General features: G+C 44.1%; 1 protein-coding gene across 2 annotated transcripts; it reads left to right on the top strand.

The window, feature by feature from the left end:
* Window positions 1-249: 249 nt before the first annotated feature.
* Window positions 250-20,041, top strand: Mcur1 (mitochondrial calcium uniporter regulator 1). 2 transcript variants are annotated; one of them, XM_078020554.1, is made up of 9 exons: window positions 259-741; window positions 7,000-7,119; window positions 9,460-9,563; window positions 10,014-10,115; window positions 11,393-11,434; window positions 12,214-12,285; window positions 15,430-15,483; window positions 17,382-17,496; window positions 19,011-20,041. In XM_078020554.1, exons 1-9 carry the CDS (start codon window positions 366-368, stop codon window positions 19,064-19,066), a joined length of 1,041 nt encoding a protein of 346 aa, XP_077876680.1. In that variant the 5' UTR covers window positions 259-365; the 3' UTR covers window positions 19,067-20,041. The 2 variants fall into 2 exon arrangements, with proteins under 2 accessions (XP_077876681.1, XP_077876680.1); XM_078020555.1 differs by lacking the exon at window positions 19,011-20,041 and having other exon boundaries at window positions 250-741; window positions 16,966-17,422.

The raw sequence follows: 20,041 nt of genomic DNA, 5'->3' as shown, positions 1-20,041 counted from the left end.
TCCCGTGGCCCAGTTAATAATCCCTTAAAATGCACCCCAGAGCCACATTTGGGGGGACTTAGGACCAGCAGAGTTAATCAGTAAAACACAGGGCAGTCTGGCGGTCAGGGACGTTTCACAGGGCTGAGGAGGGCGGCGGGATCATTAAATGCAGGATCATGAACATGCAAATATTGGCAGCAACAGGGTCCAGCCGGCTCTGCACGGCCCTCGCGGAAGCCCAGAAGGGGCGGGGCTTCGCCTCGCTCCGCCCCCGACGGGCGGGCCCCGCGCTGCCGCCTACGCTCGCTCCCGCCTTCGGACTCGAGTCCGGGTCCGCGCGGGAGCGCCATGAGCGCGCGCCCGGGCCAGTGACCCTCTCGGGGATGGACTGCGGCTCCGTCGCGGGCGAGAGACCGAAGCACTCGCTGAGCCGCCGGCGGCTCCTGCTCTTCCTGCCCTCGGGCCGCGGCGAAAGCCTGGGCGGCCGCGGAACCCCCACGCGCCGCTGCGTTTCCCCGCTGCCGTGCGGGCTGGGGTCGCTGCGGCCCCTGCTCCTCCTCCTGCTCGTACCCTCCCCGCGGCTGGTCGCCGCCGCCCCGCGCAGGCCCCTGGCCGACTGGGGGCGCTCGCGTCCTGGCCCCGCCGTCCCCGCGGCCGGGCGCGGCGGCGCGTGGAGGTGCGCGCTGGGCCGCGCGGGCGCGGGCGGCGCCCTCCACCTAGGCCGCGGCGTGGCGGCCGCGCTGGCTTCGTGCAGGAGAGGTGAGTGCCGGGCCGGGCGGTGCCCTGGGGGAAGGCCCGGCGGCGCGCAGCGTGGGTCAGCCGAGGTCCCGGCCGCCTCGCGCTCGCGGGCGAAGGTCTGGCCCGCCCTCGAGGACGCAGTCAGCGAGCTGGGCTCAGCGACCGGGAGTCCTGGGCCAAGGACGGACGGCGGCCCCGGGAGCGCGCTGCGCGTCCACCGGGAGGGTCCCGCGCCGGCGCCTGGGATGGGTTGCTGTTCCCAGCTCGCACCTGGAGGCGCCGGGGAGAGCTGGCCGTGTGCAGGGCGCGTGCGCGCGTGGGGGCGAAGCTCGGGGAGGGCGGGGGTTTGACAGTTCGAAGCTTCCTTCGCGGAGCTCTTGCGCCTGTCCTGTGCCTGGCACTTTTTTTTAAAAGACATTTGGGATTTAGCAATCAAAAATCTTTCCCCTCAGGAGCTTCATTCCAGCAGAGGAGATGCCGTAAACGTGGTGTACCTAACCCTTACCCCAGACTTTTTGCATATACCTGGATTTTAATTTGATAAGGGCTACAGGAAAACAATAGCGGGGAAAGAGTTGGGAAGTGGAGTGGGTCTTCAGTTTTGAATTTAAGCAGTGATCAATCACAGTCGGCTTCATTGAGGAGGTAGAATTTTATTAAGGAGGTGAAGGAGGAGATCGCTGCACTACGTGAGAATAGGAAAGTAAACAGGCTGGAATTTGCTGAAAACAAATTGCTGATAAAAAAAATAGAGAGTAATCAACAAACTTGGTACACATATCACTTGGGATAATCTATACATTATCTATTAATGGCCATCAAGAACCGCACCTTTTTCATATTTTTTTCAATAGCAATGTCTGATAAACATTTGGCTGCATCTCAAATTTAAGAATAGCATTGGCTGGGGGAGAAGCTGATTATTAGAGCAACAAAGCAAGGGAGTTTGTGCGCAAAAGGTGGGAAGGAGTACTGAACTCTTAGCGTCCTGCAGTGATTAGGAGCAGTATGGGTAGGTTTGGCCTTTGTTTCTGTATTTGTCTTTTGGTTGCTCTTATTTTGATAAATGGGTAACTTCCGATCTGGTCTCCTCTCATAATTTGAGACTGCCGGCAAGAGAGTTTCTTTGTCCTAGGCTTGCTAACATTGTGCCAGCAAAGTGGTACTGTTGTTATGGTGTCAAAACTCTCATTCATCAAGAGTCTTAAAAATAAGGGTAAATGCATCAAAGCAGGGAAACAGAACAGAGACAGGGTTAAGGAAGCATGTTTGCCCACTAGCCATCTGTTAATGAGCAGGTTTTTTTTTTTTTTTCTGTCCTGTGATTGGCTTGCCAGCCACTCCCCCCAGCTTCTTAGCAGGTCCACTTAAAGACATGTTGAGTAGGAAATTCATACCTGGCTAACCTTGGGCTTCTTTTGCAATTGTGGGTTTTTAATAACCTTTTGATATGCTAAACGTCTCCTGAAAGGAGAATTACCTATTAACACTTTAATGCAGCTGATTCACTTGCTCCTTGGTTATCTGTGGGCTTTCAGAGCACTGTGTCCTCAGGTGGTGACCTTTGACAGAAAGCAAAATGGCATTCCCTTCTGTCAGCAGGGCGGAGTGCCAGTGGAGAGGTGGCCAGCCCTTTTCTCCACTTTTCAAAAGGCAATGTTTCTTTCAAAAAAGCTTGCTGTGTCTGGTTCCAGTCATTTTTGGAAAAGAAAAAAAAGAAATAAAGGTCTGCAGTGTCCATATCAGCTTTAGCTTCTGCTTAGAAAATAGTGGCATGGTTATTTGCTTTATGGGTGTGGGTGTGGTAGGAGGTTATGTTTTAAATTGCATGAATTATTTTGTTATTAGAGACAAGGAATTTGGGACCAGAATAACCCTGTCACTCTTCACAAGCCATTCTAGACGTCCTGTGTTCAAGATCCCTGACCCATGGGACAGCCCAACAGAGTTTAGGGTGGGTGAGGTGGCCTTAGAGGGCCCCTTGAGAAGTGTTTCATCTATTCATTTACTTGCCACTGTCCCTGGAGGACAGATCCTGGTCTCTTATCAGGGCCAATTCCAGTCTCAGGGCTGATGGAGATACATGATAAGAAAAGAGATACCAAATTTAAGTGTGCTTATTTATGAAAAGGGAAGAAATGAGGTGAAGCGGAGAAAGGAGTCAATCCCAGAGTTTCTTTCTAAACAGTCTCATAATCCAGTTCTTAGAAGCCATTACAGTTCAGTTACAAAATGTTAAATATCTCCCTCCGTTTGCAGTTTGCCAGGCCTTCCTCAGGGCGTCTGCTAGATGCACAAGATAAAAAATGAGTCAGTCTGGGTACTCTTGGGCAGCTTGACTCATAGATGGTGCGCTGTGGCAGTAAACTCGGTGCTGTCCCAGAGCCACGTGTACAGGCTGAGAACACCAGGAGCAGTAAGGCTGCTCCCGTATCTGGGTGGAGGAAGCAGAGAGAATCATAAAGTGAAACGTAATGCAGGCCTGGAACATAACGTATGCTTAATAAACTGCCCAGTTAAATGAGAGGCATGTGAAAGGATGCTAACAGTATAACAGGTAGGAGAGGAAAGCACACCAAGCTTAGGGCATGGAGCAGCGTAGGTGCCAAGCTGAAAGGATAGCGTGGCTGTAATGGGAAGAAGGGCGCGCTCCTGGGCAAGCGCCTTGTGCTCAGAACAGCTCCGCTTTGAATGAAAGGGTCAGTTTTTACCATCAACACAGGCATCAGTGCCTTTTCTATTCTGTCTCAGCGAGCAGTGCTGATACAATGTCATTACATCTCACGCTCATTTCGGAGCTCCCCATGACCATTGCTACTCTCCTCCCAAACTGCCAATGGTTTGCTAACAATTGCTGTAGGCGGCAGAGAAGTGTCAGATCTGTGGGGTCTTGTCCATGTCACATTTTACCTCCTGTGGTTGTCATAGACCATTTAGGAGTGAAGGATGGAGAGTTGTAGTTGATTGGCTCAAGTATCTTGCTGGTCACTCTGGCCACTAAAGAAACTTGATATCTGAGTTAGCACAGGGCTCCTACTTTCTTGCCACTCCTACAGCACCCCGCCTCAGACTAGCACCAGTCCATGGCATAGTTAGAAGAGGAAAGACACATAAGTAGCTGTTTATTAAATTTAAATTAAATAAAATTCTTTATTTAGATTGTTCACTCTTTTTCTCCCCTTTTTTGGTGTCAAGATGTTTTTTTAGTATGATGGTAATAAGAAGCTATTATGTTGAAATGTTTTTGGTTTTGTTTTAGTTTTAGTTTTGGTTTTGTTTTTGTACTAGGATTGAACCCAGGGGCAGTCTACCACTGAGCACCCCAACCCTTTATTTATATATTTTTTTTTAATTTAAACTTAGGATCCTCCTGCCTCAGCCTCCCAAATCACTGCTGGTATTGTAGACATGCACCTCTGAACCCAGCTAAATGTCCTTTCTTGACAGAATTTTAAAACTGTTTTAATAGTTCATGAAATCCAGAAACCAAGAAGCCATTTCAGTACTGTGTAACCTCCCTCAGATAAAAAGGCCTTAGATCTGCTGTTAAATGTATCACGGTTCATCAAAAAGATAGCATAAAAATGTTAGAGCTCGTCTCTCTAAGGACAGGCTTTTGGGCTGGGATGTGGCTTAGGCGGTAGGCCTGGCATGCGTGCAGCCCGGGTTCGATCCTCAGAACCACATACAAACAAAGATATTGTGTCCGCCGAAAACTAAAAAATAAATATTAAAAAATTCTCTCTCTTTCTCAAAAAAAGAAAAAAAAATAAGGACAGGCTTTTGCAAAGATACCACAAGAAAACTACAGAAAAATATTCTCTATGAACACAGATAGAAAAATCCTCAACAAAATACTATCAGACAACATATAAAAAAATATTACGTACCATGATCAAGTGGGTATCTCAGGGATGTTAGATCCATTTCACATCTTAAAGTCAATTCATGTCATATTACCTCATTAATAGAATAAAAGTCAGAACCCCCAGGATCATTTAACAGAGAAAGAACTTAACTATTTAACGTGCTTTCATGATTTTCTTAAATTTTATTTTTACAAAACAAAACCTCAATAAAATACGAATAGAACCTGATAAAAAGCATCTACAGACAGACCGCCACTAATGTCGTATTTAATGGAAAAAGCCTGTATACTTCCAAGATCAGGAACAAGGAAAGGGAACCTGCTTTGCTCTTCTATTTAACATCCTACTGGAACTTCTGGCAGGGCAGCTAGGCAGGAAAATGAAATAGAAGGCATCCACGTTGGATCGGAGAAGTAAAGTGGTCACTGTTCTCAGACGACATAGATCTGTGTGGAGAAAGCCTTAAGGAATCCATTAAACCGTTAGAATTCATAAACCAGGTCAGCAGGATTGCAAGATCGGTGTGCACAATAGTTGTGTATTTATGTACCAGCAATAAACTGTCTGAAAATGAGAATGATTCCATGTACAATAACATAAAACAAAATAAAATACTTAGAAATGAATTTGACAACAGTCATAAAACACTCGGAAAACTAAAAAGCATTATCGAAGAAATTAAAGGCCTAAATAAATGGGAGACCTACCATGTTTATTGATCTGAATTCTTAATATTGTTGAGGTGGTAGTACTTCCTAAATTGGTCTATAGATTTAACACAGTCCCTCTCAAAATCTCAGTTGGCTTTTTTGCAGAAATTGACAAGCTTATCCTAAAATTCATATGGAAGTGCAAGGAACCAATCTATCTCAAAGAAGAGCCATGTCCAAAATCCACTCACATCTAGAATATATGAAGAATTCTTACAGCTCAGTGATAATAAGACAAATGACCTAATTAAAAATAGCCAAAGTACTTAAGTTGACAGTTCTCTAAAGAAGATGTACAGATGGTCCATAGGCACACAGACATCAACATCATTAGCCATCAGGGAATGAAAGTCAAAACCGCAAAGAGAAACCACTTATACCCACTAGGATGATAACAGTTTAAAAACATTATAACAAGGGTTAACCAGCATGTGGAGAAATTAGAAGCCTCCTCGGCTCCTGGGGAAGAGGTAAGGTAGGACAGTGCTTTGGAAAACAGCCGCAGTCCTGGGACTCAAGGAGCCCTCATGTGACCCAGCACTTCACTCCCAGAGTTGAAAACACAGTGGCCATGGAACTATTCACTATAGCCAAGAAGGGGAGACCACCCGTGTCCTTCAGCTAATGAGCAGATAAACTGTATTTGGTACAGCCCTAAAATGGAATATGACCCCAGAATATAAAGAACGTCCTGGTGCCTCCTACAGGATGGATGGCACTAAGGGAACAAAGCCATTCCACATGTCCCATGTGCAGGGAAGGACTGCAGGGTTGGCCGGGAGGGCGGAAGGGTCAAGCAGGTATTCTAAAGGTGAACGTGGACGAGCAACTCTGTAAATAGAAGCAATTGAATTTTACATTTTAAATGGGTGGATTCTGTGGTGTATGGATTCTATCTCCTTAAAGCTTATGGAAAACCAGATAGCCAGGGTGTTGGTGTGGTTCAGTGGTAGTGCCCACCTGGCACACCATAGGCCCAGGTTTCCATCCTCTGCACAACAAACAAACACAGCAGTGGCTTTGGGGTGTGCCTTGTTAGACTGAGGATGCTGAGCTGCTTTTGTTTACTGTTACTCCAAAGCCTGGCTCCTTTTTCTCCCTCAGAATTGTGAACCAGTCACCACCAAGCACTGATAGAGCAGTAAGAGAGACGTTTACTCTTGGCCCAGAATGGAGGTGACAGATATCAGAACTCCCCTTCCCACACCCTGGTGTGTGTGGTGGTGGGGCGGGAGAAATCTCTCTCCCCCGGTCTCTGTGTGGGCATGTATATCCATATGTCTGTATAGCATATATATAAAGAGAAACGGGGGAGAGGCATGCTGATCAAGGGAAGGGGTGTCCGTGGGTTTTCTGGGAATGGGCGTGGGTCTTCCAGGTATTCAGGCACCACTTTTTGCTTCTTTTCTGGCTCTTTTCTGTTGTCATTGTCATGGCATTTGTCTGCTGTCATGGCACTAGGGGTGTCATTTAGCATGCAGTTGGGATTATAGTGACATTAGAAGTTGACTGAGGGACACTAGCAGCCATCTCTATCTAGCCAGTTTCAGCCAGCCACCTGAAGAGGGACTTCTGTCCCTCAGGTATCCTGACCTCAAAAATAGGAAGATTGTGATGGGTTGGAAATTCAGCAGGGTCACCAGGCCTGCAGCTGAGGGGGAGGCCACATTGTTCTGACCCTGCTCTCCTTTCCATTCCAGAGCTGAGCCTGTCTGCGGGGTGCCTGCAGCTGGAGCACAGGAGGACCGAGTTCACCTCCTCTGGGATTAGGAACCTCTACTTTGACACCCATGCCGTGGTGTGCCTGCTGGAAGAAAATGGTAATCCCCTTACCCCCTAGAAGACCACAGTGAACAGAGTAGTTCTGTGACTGTGGTGGTGTCCAAAGCACAGGGTTCAAGCCCCGCCTCTGCCAGCTTCTACTGACATAACTGTAATGAAATGAAACTTCTTCTCATTTGCTCCTCTGTAGCATGAGCCTAATAAGAATTCCAAAGAACCTTTTGAGCACTTAAATGAAATAATGTCCATGAATGCAATTTGGTCAAACCATTAAGTGCTATATAACGTGTTTCACAACTTTTTTTTGTCAAACTTAAAATAATAGGCCTTACCAAAACCTCTTTCAGCTCAGACTTTAAAAGGAAAGTGGGAATGAGAAGTGTGTGTTTATCTTGCAAGGGGAAATATTTCTACTTATCTTGACTTCAAACCTAGACCATGGATATTTGCATCTTTAAAGATCATCTTTAAAGATCTTTGAAGACCCTACCCTGGGGCCTGTGGAAGGGGCTTTTCCCTGGATGGGGAGGGGCTTCAGATGACTGGCAAGGGTGGAGCCCAGGGAGGCTCTTAAATGAACACTCTGTGCTCTTTATCCAGAACCTATCCCCTGATGAGCAGAACTTCCTAGAAGTCTGCCATCTGACTGTCCGAGTGTGTCCTGTTCTCTCGTTCTTGCAAATTGCAATAGGTTTAAAGCTTGACTTCCGCTTTTTCATATCCCTTTCTTCTCCCACGGGTGGTTATTAACTGTTTGGCTTTGGTTTTGTTTTATCATCTGTGTAAGTTCTGTATCTCTTTTTCTTCCTTTTTAAATAAATTTATTTTTAACTGATACATAAAAAGTACACGTTAATGGGATGTCTATCTTTTTCTTTTCCTCATAACTGTTAAGTCCTAATTACGTTTAACCAAGAACTCTTAGTAAAGTTTTAAAGGTTGCAAAATAATATGATCATTTTCTAAATATTAGGAAGGCAGAAAAGAAAACCAAAAAACCTCAGAGCCCAGTATCCCAGAGCTAGACCATGAGCATTTTGGTGGGGACCCTTCTGGGTGTTTCTTCAAGATGTGCTTAACACACATTTTGAAAAATAAAAGACTTTTGAATACATTGGTAGATCTTTGGAGGTCCTTTCTTCTCCTTTCAACATCGTTGTTAATTATAGTCCCATGTTTAATCTTATCCAAACAGATTATTTTACTATTCAAACAAACAGAATGTGTATTCTTTAGAATGTCCTGATTCTTCTGAAGCATTTAATAGAAGGAATTTGCTCTTCGGGCACTCAAGTTTTAAATATTTTGTTAAATTTTCTACATGAAATATGAGTTACAGACAACAGTTATTAAAAACATTAACAATGCCAAGTTGTGAATCTCTATAATTTGATTCACCATCATTTGTTGAGTGTTAAAAAATATCTTTTATCCAACTTGGACCTCCCAGACTATTGACTGAAGGAAAATGTTGAGGGAAAAAAAAATGAAAGAACTGATTTTATCATTTAGCATTAAATAAGTTAATGTTGCTGAAAGCTCAGTCCTTGGCTTCACTGCAGTGAGGAAGACACGGTTTTGAGAAAATGGGAAAAGAAGGTTTATTGCTTTACTACCAAAGGAGAAACATGGGGGACTCCTGTCCCAAAGGCTGTGACTCTGCCCAGCCATAGGAACAGGGTGCTTTTATAGAAGTGATTCAGAGGAAATTAGATGAGGGAGGGCAGATCAGGAAGTAGATATGGTGGAGGGGGAGATCAAGAAGAAGTTTAGGGAAAAGACGACTGAGAAAAAGAGAAAACATGTAAGCTTCAGAGACACGTGAACCCCATTTACATTAACAGCTAGATTACCATTTGTACAGTCAATAATCTGATAAATTGTCCACCATAGAAAATTTAGACAATTTAGAGAAATATAAAGGAGAAAATAAAATTTCCATGAATCTTCGATAAATGATCGAAACAGTCTGGGGATGTAGCTCAGTAGTGAGGTGCGTGCCTGGCATCCTGAAGCTGGGAGTCCTGTGCCTGGCACCACCCCAAACAACAACTTGTAAAACAGTCCTGCATCTGTAATTTGGAGTCAGCCTTTTATCACTTGGCAGACCCATCTGAAGACATGAGTTTTGGCGGCGGGATGGGCGTTGGAGATCTTAATGACCTGGGCACCTGTCTGGGTGTGGGACATCTGAGATGTTTCTTACCTGTCAGGGTGACAGGCACATCCCAGCTGTGGCTCTCAGCTCCGCCCTCCTGCCCGCTGCTTCCCTCTTGTTTCTGGGTTCAGAACGGAACATTCACGTGGGCCATGGATTGTCTTATCTTGATAGCTGCGTTCTTCCGAGTGTGATCATATTCGTGTGTGTGCATTCTTAGGTTTTACTACTCAACAAGCAGAAATCATTGTCTCTGCACTGGTCAAGATCATGGAGACCAATATGAACATCGTCTACAAAGACATGGTCACCAAGGTACAGCAGGTTAGTGTGGTCCTGGTGGGTGAGCAAACTGGAAATCTGAAAGTGGGATGTTATTTGTAATAAGTATTCATGAAACTTTTCAGATAATAGTTGGTTGAAAAATATATAGTAATTTTAACCATAGGAGGCAAAAGAGAATAGAGCATAAAATTAGACTCTTCATGCTTAAAAGTTCACTATGCTCAAAAGCTGTCTGTCCTGGTCAGGGTACTTCAATAAATGGAGATGTGGCCAGAGTCGTGTCCTTGGTCCACAGACTTGTGATTCACCTGGTGGTGATCTGTTGCATGGTTTGTTCTCCCCGTTTTCTCACCTTGAATAGTGGTGACCTTACTGAGCCCCCTCCAGTCCATATCTGTCTAGTTCCTTGTGGCGATGACAGCAGGTACAGACAGCAGGAGGTGGACTGCTGGGCTCACTGGATTGTATGTGTCATTTCTCTCTTTCTAGGAGATCACTCTTCAACAAATAATGTCTAAGATTGCTAATGTGAAAAAGGATATGATCATTTTGGAGAAGAGTGAATTTTCAGCTCTCAGAGCAGAAAATGAGGTAAAAACTACAGATCCACTCATAAAATACGTTACATTAAGACACTGAGCTGGGCACGGTGGCATATGCCTATGTTCCCACCAGCTTGGGAGGCTAAGACAAGAGGACCGAGAGTTCAAAGCCAGCCTCAGCAACAATAAGGTGCTAAGCAACTCTGTGAGACCCTGTCTCTAAATAAAAATACAAAATAGGGCTGGGGATATGGCTCAGTGGTTGAGTGCCCCTGAGTTCAATCCTCAATACCAAAAAAAAAAAAAAAAAGACACCGAGATAAAACACACACACACACACACACACAGATGGGCAGTACACCAGATGGGCAGTGCACAAGTGTGTACCGCCACGAACTTCCAAGAATGCACCCTGAGGAGATGCGGGGGCAGAGCGTCACCCATCTCAAGGTCCTGCTGGTGACCTCAGTCATGTCAGTGTTTGCAGTGCCACAGAAGTATGCCATTCTGTCCTCCTGGGGTGTGTGTGGGAACGATGCCCAGCTGAGGGCTGTCCAGGTCACATGCTGCTGCACAGGTCCCCCTCCCTTCTCCAGGCAAGGCACGTGGCTCGTGGGTCAGCATTTAAGTAATCGTTCTCTTTGCATCTTCCTTTTATTTTCAATCCTGTTTAAAGCCCATAAGGGAAGGCTATTTATTGCCTGTTGATTTTAACCTCATAAGAAACCTTATCCTTCAAAGGTGAAGTCTGAACTCTCAGAGTCATCCTCAAAATCAGTTATTGAGGGCAGAATTAGTTGGAAAAAAATGTTTTTGAAGGAAATATTAAAGAAAGCAAGGTTACTACTGCAAGCAAATGTTAAAACAGTTGTGTAGCCAAGTGCAGTGGTACACACCTGTAATCCCAGCAGCTCAGGAAGTTGAGGCAGGAGGATTGATTGCAAGGTCAGAGCCAGCGTCAGCAACTTAGCAAGACCCTGTCTCAAGATAAAAAGGGCTAGGAATGTGGCTCAATGGATAAGCGCCCTGGGTTTAGTCCCTGGTACCAAAAAAAAAAGCAGTTACGTCACTAATTTTACACAACCTTCAAGATGAATTAAAACTAATTTCAAGGTCTGCACAGGCATAGATTATGACACATTTGAGCTCTGAATATTGTCAAGTTTGTGCTAAATGAGGGAAAAAGTTTAAGAACTTGTGCATAAATACATGTTGTAGTATTTGTAGATTATCAAGTTTTATGTTTTTCCTACAACTTTCTAAACATTCTTGTTACTCTTTACAACTTTCTAAACACATCCTTGTTTCTTTTTAATGTGTTTTTAGAAAATAGAACTTGAACTACATCAATTAAAGCAACAAGTAATGGTAAGATTCTCTTTCCTATATGCTGACTTTTTAAAATTTTATAAGCATAATGTTAGAAATATATACTTCTAAAAACTTAATTCTTGGTGAAAAATTGCAAGACTTAACACAGCCAATGAATAAGTCACCAGTGTCTAACCAAATTCAATAACAAAATTGCCTTCTAGGAGGAGTTAAATCATTTTAAATCAAAATGTTTGTGAAATAACCAAATGGAGCCCTTAGATTTCTCTTAAAAGTGACTTTCTTTAGAAAATTACATGTGATTTTTAAATAGTTACCAGGCCAGCTGTGTTTGGTTTGGTTTGTTTTTTTAAGGAGGAAAGAGTATTGATTTTAAAAAAGAAAAGATTTTGATGAGTTTCAAAAAGAAGGCTTTATTAAACCAGAGCTTAACGTTTCATCTTGGCTTTCCATAGTTATCTGGGGAGCTGCTTGATTCCTGAATTCTGCAGGGGGATTATATAGGACATCTGGAGGTCAAAGGCACCCGTGGTCCCCTGCCACCCAGGAGTTTGAGGGCGGCCCTGGGCAACACAGAAAGCAGTAGTGACCCACTCTGGGCTGGCATGCCTCTTGGAGGGGACTCTCTACATGTGGCTGGAAGCCTGAAGACAGGCCAGCCTGGCTCCTGCACAGTCCCCTGACACTGTGAGCCCTGGCCCCGCCGGCCGTGCCCTTCCCTGGCTGGCTCCCTTGGGCAGGTGTCCTGGGCTCAGGTCCTCAGGAGCGGTGGATTTCTGACTGTGGATTTCTCTTTGTTTTTGCCTTTCTATTAGGATGAAATGATCAAAGTCCGGACAGATACCAAATTAGACTTCAATCTGGAAAAAAGCAGAGTAAAAGAATTGGTATGTTCTTCTATGAAAAATAAATCATGAGGGGCCGGGGCTGTGGCTCAGTGGTAGAGCGCTCGCCTGGCATGCACGAGGCACTGGGTTCCATCCTCAGCACCACAGAAATGTAAAATAAAGAAATTGTGTCCACCTAAAGTTTAAGAATAAATATTTTTAAAATAAATAAATAACGCATTCATTTCTTTTCAGGATGGAGTGCTTAGTTAAGTCCTAAGTTTGCATACATGTCACAAGTATTGTTAAAGTATTTACCAATTTTTAGTGTTGGACAACACCTTTTCACTCTGTTTTGGAACAGGGCTTAAATTTGATGCTTTCAAAATTGCTGGGCAGGGTAGCCCATGATTGTAATCCCAGTGGCTCAGGAGGCTGAGGCAGAAGGATCACAAGTTCAGAGCCAGTCTCAGCATCTTAGTAAGGCCCTAACAACTCAGCAAGACCCTGTCTCTAAATAATACATATTAAGACCTGGGGACGTGGCTCAGTGGAAGCGCCCTGTGGCTCAGTGGAAGCGCCCTGAGTTCAATTCCCAGTATCCAAAAAAAAAAAAAAAAAGTAACGCTAAAATTAAAATCTTGTTCAAATTGGGTTTAAACCTTTGCTTCAGAGATACTAGATAATTTTAAGCAATTTAAACTCAATCTTGATCTATTTAATACTGACTTAAATCTCTGCAGGCCCTCATTTTGAAAAAGTTGATTATTTCAGATGAGTAATATTAAATAATACTAAATTCTACACAAATTCTGGATTAAAACATTTCTGAGGCTGAGGTTTTGGCTCAGCGGTAGAGCACTCGCCCAGCACATGCGAGGCCCTGGGTTCGATCCTCAGCACCACATAAAAATAAATAAATTAAAGGTATTGTGACCAACTACAACTAAAAAAATAAATACAAAAAAACATATTTCTGTTTTGTCTTTGTGTGTGGTGCTGGGGTCGAACCCAGGCTAGGCAAGCACTATACCATGGAGCTGCACCCCTGTATATTGTCTGTTAAATACAGAGAGAAGGTGTTACGTTGAAGATGCGTGTGTTGGGTTTGGTTTTTAACCTGTCTAGGCATTCACCTCTCTGCTCAGGCTTTCTCTAGGTGGCCATGTTAGTTAGGTACCTTTCTTGTCCTTGGCTTCATGACAAGTGGGCACATGGGGCATTTTCCCAGCGTGAACTGGTGCGGATGCACCTGCAGACACCGCCTGTGCAGGCTCATTTTTCACAACTTCCCTTTAGTCGATGCGTGCTGTAATGGTAAATGAGTAATACTGCAACCCAGGTAAATGCATGATTGTATTTTGGAACTGCTGCTGGACCTCAAGAGTTAAATTGAACTTCATTATACAAAACAATTTCACGCCCATGTTCCTCATGAGATGAAATCACCTAGTCTCCCTAAAACAGTAGTGACCGCCAGCACATGACTGCCACCTAGGAGAGACGCTTCTGGTTACCTTTATTCTCCTGGGTCATGTTTTTAAGAAAAGTCTGAATTCATTTGATTTAGAACAGCAATCAAGCTGGTAAAAAGCACATCTAGGAGATTAGAACATGGGAAGTGAAGGTCGATTAAAGCCATGAATCTGTGATTTACTCACCTAGCTGGGAAGCTGTTCCTGGTGATGCTGAACCTGCAGTAGCATGTTAGCTCCTGTGTAGGTAACATGCCTTGGTGGAGATGAGTCATTTGGCCTTCTAATTCCTTTAGTGAGGTTACTAAATTAAAAGTTAAATGAACTGTGGCAACATTTGTAGCCAGTTTCAAAAGCAGGGTGGTATATAAATGTTTTGGGGCTCGGGGAGAGGGAACCCCACGTGAGTGTCATTTCTACCTTGTGGCATGTCCAGGCTTTCTTCTCTTCTGTGCCAAGTCAGGGCTGGTGCTTTAAGGTGTGCGGAAAATCCAGCTCCACCCTGCCCCCTGGTGGCAGCTTGATGCCTAATGCCTGGTCTGAAACCCTGGTGTTGGGGAACGTTCTTTGTTGGTCTTGCAACTAGTTGAGTTTGGGGTTGGGCATTGTTTATTTTTTGTCAGTTTCTTGTTTTGTTTTACTTCTAAGAAATGGTATTTTTATACTCTATTCCCTGATAGTTCTAGGAGGGACTGACTACCAGTTGCTTAGTTCAGGTAGTTCCTAGGGGAACATTTTATACCCAGAAATTTCCTAGATATTTCAAAGCATTAACTTTTTCCTTTATAAGAACGTTAATTTAAGTCCTAAAAATCTTCATTTAAACTACAATGTGCCATTTGCTTGATTAAATCCTAATGCCCACTACTGAGGAGATACGTCTGATTTTGATTTTAGGGTCAATAAAACTGTACTAAATCCTTTCACAGATACTAAAAGCCAGAGGCGAGGCAGGGGCCGTTTTAATTAGGGTTGGAGCGGGTAGGTTCCTTTGTGACTGGGTGTGACCATGCCAGAGCAGGAGTATTGTTCTGTTGAACCCACAGGCAGGAGCTTAGTGTTTCTCCCATTTTTGTGTTGTGTTTTATAATCACAGTGCAGTGTCTGTGTCACAGAGAACATTCCTTGGAGCTATCTTTTCCCCAGCTTTCTATTGTCCTGGTCTTTCTCTTCACTCAGTGCTGACTTGTTTTCTTACAGCTGATGGGACAGCTCCTAACTTGAATTGGTTTTCTGCCATTTTTGGCCTCTCAGAGCCAAAAAGCCTGAGGCTCCGCCTCCATCTAATCAGTCCCATGAAGTGCTACTGCACCAGTGGGACTTAGTGCAGGTTGTTACCTGGTACCACAGTAGAGAGGCGACCAGTGACAGAAGGAGATCCGAGGATCAGGGCAGGAAGTATGAATAAGAAAGCTGAGGGGCTGGGGAGGTGACTCAAGCGGTAGCACTCTCACCTGGCATGCGTGCGGCCCGTGTTCGGTCCTCAGCACCACATACAAAGAAAGATGTTGTGTCTGCCGAAAACTAAAAAATAAATATTAAAAAAAAAAAAAAAAAAAAAAGCTGAGTAACAGAATCTGAGCAACAGGGAGCAGGCTGCTGTGTCCCCAGGGGGTTTCTGTGTCGGGGTGATCTAGGGAGGACTGAGACCAGAACCTCGAAGGCAGCAGAGGAGAGAGGGGGCCCTCAGGGGGACCAGGGTCTGACGTGCATTATGTGTCTATTTCAGTACACATTGAACGAAAGGAAGCTGCTGGAATTGAGGACAGAAATCATGGAATTGGTAAGAAATGACACTTTGACTTTTCTTTGTCGTTTTATCCATCTTCATTTCATCCTGTTCATAGTTATTGTCATTCGTAATTATGTATTGTGGAAAGATATGCAGCTTTATGTCATGAGGTTTTTAAAAATTGAGGTAGAATATACATAATATAGGAGCTGGGGATGTGGCTCAAGTGGTGGAGTGCTTGCCTGGCATGCATGAAGCATCCTCAGCACCACATAAAAGTGAAATGAAGATATTGTATCTACCTAGAACTAAAAACTGAATATTTTTTAAAAAAAACAACATACATAATATTAAAAATACCATCTTGAGCCAGGCACAGTGGCACACGCCTGTAATTCCAACAGTTTGGGAGGCTGAGGCAGGAGGATCTTGAGTTCAAAGCCAGTCTCAGCAACAGCAAGGTGCTAATAAGCAACTTAGTGAGGCCGTATCTCTAAATAAAATACAAAATAGGGCTGGGGATGTGGCTCAGTGGTTAAGCACCCTGGATTCCCTCTCTAGTACAAACAAATAAATAAACATTTTTACGATTATGGTTCAGTGGTATTTATTTTGCAAAATTAAAACTGTATCCCTTAACACTAACTCCACACTCCCTCCTCCTGCCGCTGCTGGCAACCCCCAGTCTGTTTCCTTTCTTTAGAGTTTGACTATTCTAGGTAATTTCTTGTAAGCGGAATCATGCGGTGCTGGCCTTTGGTTGCTGGCTTGTTTCACTTTAGCACAGTGTCCCCAGGGTTCGCCCACATTGTTGTACATGACAGAATTTCTTCCTTTTCAGAACTTGATTGTATCCCATTGCATATTTATACCACATTTTACTTATTTACCTGTCGGTGGACACCTGAGTTCCTTCCCTTTTCTGCTATTGTTAATGCTACAACAAACATGGAAAGTAAATATCTCTTGAGCCCATTTTTAGTTCTTTTGGTGTGTACCCAGAAGTTGAGTATTTTACACTTAACAAAATACTGGATCTTAATGAAAGTTTAAATCTGTGATTGACAAATAGTAAGGAAAGGAGACCTTGTCTTATTTTTTAATTTACGGACTGCATCACTCCTTTTCCTCTCTCCTCCCTCAAAGGCTGGGATGTAGCTCAGTGGGAGAGCACGTGCTCAGCGTGGGCCTGGTTCAGGCCCCAGCGCTCACACGAGGGACCTGTGAAATCTCTTAGGAGGCTTCCATGAGAGAACTCTGGGGTGTTGCTCTGGAATACTTTTGAACACACTTAAGCGTCCACTTCCTTGTCCGTTGCCTGAATTGGTGATGGTAGGAAACTGCTGGCCTGTCCTAGGGTTTTCGGTGAAGCCTTGTCTTGGTTTCAGACCTGAATGCAGTTACCTAACTAATGTCGACCTCTTTGAGGGTGAATGTACACCTGGTTTAACTGTGTTGATTTGGGGAAGGACACAAAGAGACCCTTGGTAGCTAAGCCTGGTATTAATGAAGCACTTGATGTCTGAACTACAGAAGAAAGCTGTAAATCACCAACATGGACTAGAAATAACGTCAAGGCAAGCAGGGTCACTTTTGGATTACCTAAGACTGCACTTCTCTGTCAGAGGAAGGGAACACAGTCATTGTATTGAGGGCAGACTGGCTTCGTAATGCTTCACCAGGCTCGGCAACCTCTAGTTCACGAAAGGTTTGCACACGGGTTATCGCTTTTGATTCTCTAAGTAGCCTGTGTGAAAGGCGGCCAAAGGTCGTAGGGGTCTGTTTTTGTTTTCCTAGTCGGAGGGAAACTGAGGCCTGGAGACCTAAAGCATAGCCCCTGGTCTCCCCTAGGCTGCCCGGGGGCTCCCCAACAGGAAGGTGCTCTGGGGTGGAGGGCAGGGGCCAGGACCTGAAGCCTCCTAATGCTCTGAAGCTCTTTGTTTTGAAAGCATGCCCAGCAGGATCGCGCCCTGACGCAGACAGATAGGAAGATAGAAACAGAGGTGGCTGGCCTCAAAACCATGCTTGAGTCGCACAAGCTCGACACCATCAAGTATCTAGCAGGTAAGCTGTCTGGTGTCTGAGTGTTCAAACAACATGGCAAGGAAATACGTCAAACTTTACAGAAGTCAAATAATGCATTTCATTGATTCTAGCACTTCTTTTCATGGAAAGCTTCTTGTAATTTTCAATAGATGAAGTATTATACTTTCATTGGTATTTTTTTCTTTCTTACTATCCTTTCTTTACTCACTAGTAAAATAAAAATAATGGTGTACTTTACAATTGAACAAGTCATAAATTATATCATAAATATCATTGGATTATGGCTATTGGGATTTTAGAGGAATTCAACAAAGGAAATATTTTATGAATAAAAGAGAAGGTATTTGAGTTGTGATCTTTCTGCTTTGATTGATAATACTCCTTTTAAGGGGTCATTTTGCATTTGCAATTTTTGAGCCAAAAGAGGGAATGTAGATTCATGTATCAGAAACAAAAACATAAGCTGAGCAGTGGCACAGCAGCACCTTAACAAGGCCCCATCTCAAAATTTAAAATTTTAATAAAGGACTGAGGACGTAGCTCAGTGGTAAAGTGCCCTGGGATTCAATCCCCAGTACCTCCCTCCCACCCGGGGATGGGGATGTGGCTCAGTGGTAGACCACCTAACCTAGCATGCATAAGGCCCTGGGTTCAGTCCCCAGCGCTACAGCCAATCAAACAATGCAGAAATTATTTCAGATCGGTTTTAAAAGCTTAGATTAATCAGATATTTTAAAGTTATAACTATATATATTAAAATATGTGTACCTGAATCATTCACATGTATATGTGTTTGCATACATCTATGTGGATGTACAAACATATATGTATGCTTTGTGACCCAGAGTCTTTGTGATTATAAACTTTCTTTTTTTATATATATAATTTTTTTTTAGAGAGAGAGAGAGAGAATTTTTTAATATTTATTTTTTTTTAGTTTTCGGCGGGCACAACATCTTTGTTTGTATGTGGTGCTGAGGATCGAACCCGGGCGCAAGCATGCCAGGCAAGCGTGCCACCGCTTGAACCACATCCCCAGCCCCAATGATTATAAACTTTCTTGAGAAGTTCTCGTGAATATTAAATATATTTGTACTTTGAAGATGATGGTCTCAAGATAAGGAGTTAGTTTGTTTTTAACAGGCAGATGTTCCTTGGCCTATTAGTGAGCAGACAAGTTTCTGTGTTTTTTTTGGTTTTTCCCCCATAGCGGAGAGGTAGTTGGATATGTTTCCTTAATAAGCAGAGGTCCCCGCACTTCAGGTCACCTCTAGCTTATTTACAATCTTTTTTTTTTTTAAGAGAGAGAGAGAATCTTTTAATATTTATTTTTTAGTTTTTGGTGGACACAAAATCTTTATTTTATTTTATGTGGTGCTGAGGAACAAACCCAGCACCCCGCGCATGCCGGGCGAGCACGCTACCGCTTGAGCTACATCCCCAGCCCCTACTTACAATATCTGATGCAGTGTAACATGTTCCCTCAAGGAGCTGTAGTAGAACTAATAGTACTCAATTATTTTTTCTTACAGGGTCTGTATTTACATGCCTGACAGTAGCTCTGGGATTTTATCGCCTGTGGATGTAATAAAGGTGTCTATTTAAAGAGATTGTTTTGCCTTAAGAATACCAGACTATTGTCTCTTTTTTTTTTTCTTGTTTCAAATTTTAATTCTGATTTGACTTAATGCATACTATTTATTCTTACACAAATTATGGGCACATAGCCAAAGTAAAGAAGTCAGAGACTCTCTGATCATCCTTTTTGCCTTCTGCCTAGTTAACTTGATAACCAAGGGGTGGACCACCCCACTCAGTGATCCGTGCACTTGGTCTGACCTTGGTGCAATACCGACAATAAATGTTTTTGTAATTCCCTACAATTTGAAATCTCCTTGTCACATAGAGGACTTGGGGTCTTCATTGAAAGGGGACTGTGGCTATAAGTGCTGAAGAATCATTGACGCCAACCCTGAGCGCCCACTCCTCACCCACCCTCCCCTCACAGCTCCGGGCCCCAGCGCTGCCTCTGCTGGGCTGGTTCTGGTCAATACAGCTGTACTTCTGCTCCTAAAGAGTGCTCGCTGCCGACTCCGTTGTCTTAGTAAGTTACTGTTATGTTATTTTTAATGTGCCTTCCAGCTAGAAAATCTTGCTGCCTAATGAAGCATTGTAATTGTAATGGGAACTCTTGCTGCTTAGGATGCTAGATCCCCCTCGTGTCTTGAACTGTAATGATGCTCTGCTGAGGCCCTGCCACCCAGAGGACCCCTCCTCCTCGGCCTGGTCAGCTGCAGTGTGCGCTTCAGCCTGGTTCCTCCTCATCTGCACCTTCGTTTTCTACAGGGGAGCACTCGGCTCCCTCCTGCAGGTTGTCTAGACATCTGGCTGTCCTGTCGCTCTGAATGAGGAAGCCCACGCCTGTCCGAGTGCTGCCTGTGACCAGCTCAGCTGCGCCTTCTGAGTGAGGACTGGCTTCTGTGGCCGAGACATCCTCAGGCCTACCCTACCTCTGCATTTGAAACAAATAAATCCTAGGTGCAACGGGGGTTATTTTAAAGAA

This window comes from Ictidomys tridecemlineatus, chromosome 8 (genome assembly GCF_052094955.1).
Source record: "Ictidomys tridecemlineatus isolate mIctTri1 chromosome 8, mIctTri1.hap1, whole genome shotgun sequence".
Classification (NCBI taxonomy): domain Eukaryota; kingdom Metazoa; phylum Chordata; class Mammalia; order Rodentia; family Sciuridae; genus Ictidomys; species Ictidomys tridecemlineatus.
This window is presented reverse-complemented; position numbering and strand designations above follow the sequence as displayed.

Coding starts and splice junctions, on each gene's coding strand:
- Mcur1 (XM_078020554.1), top strand. CDS start 366: ATGGACTGCGGCTCCGTCGCGGGCGAGAGACCGAAGCACTCGCTGAGC. Junction 9,564..10,013: donor TGGTCACCAAGGTACAGCAG/GTTAGTGTGGTC, acceptor CTCTCTTTCTAG/GAGATCACTCTTCAACAAAT. Junction 10,116..11,392: donor CTCTCAGAGCAGAAAATGAG/GTAAAAACTACA, acceptor ATGTGTTTTTAG/AAAATAGAACTTGAACTACA.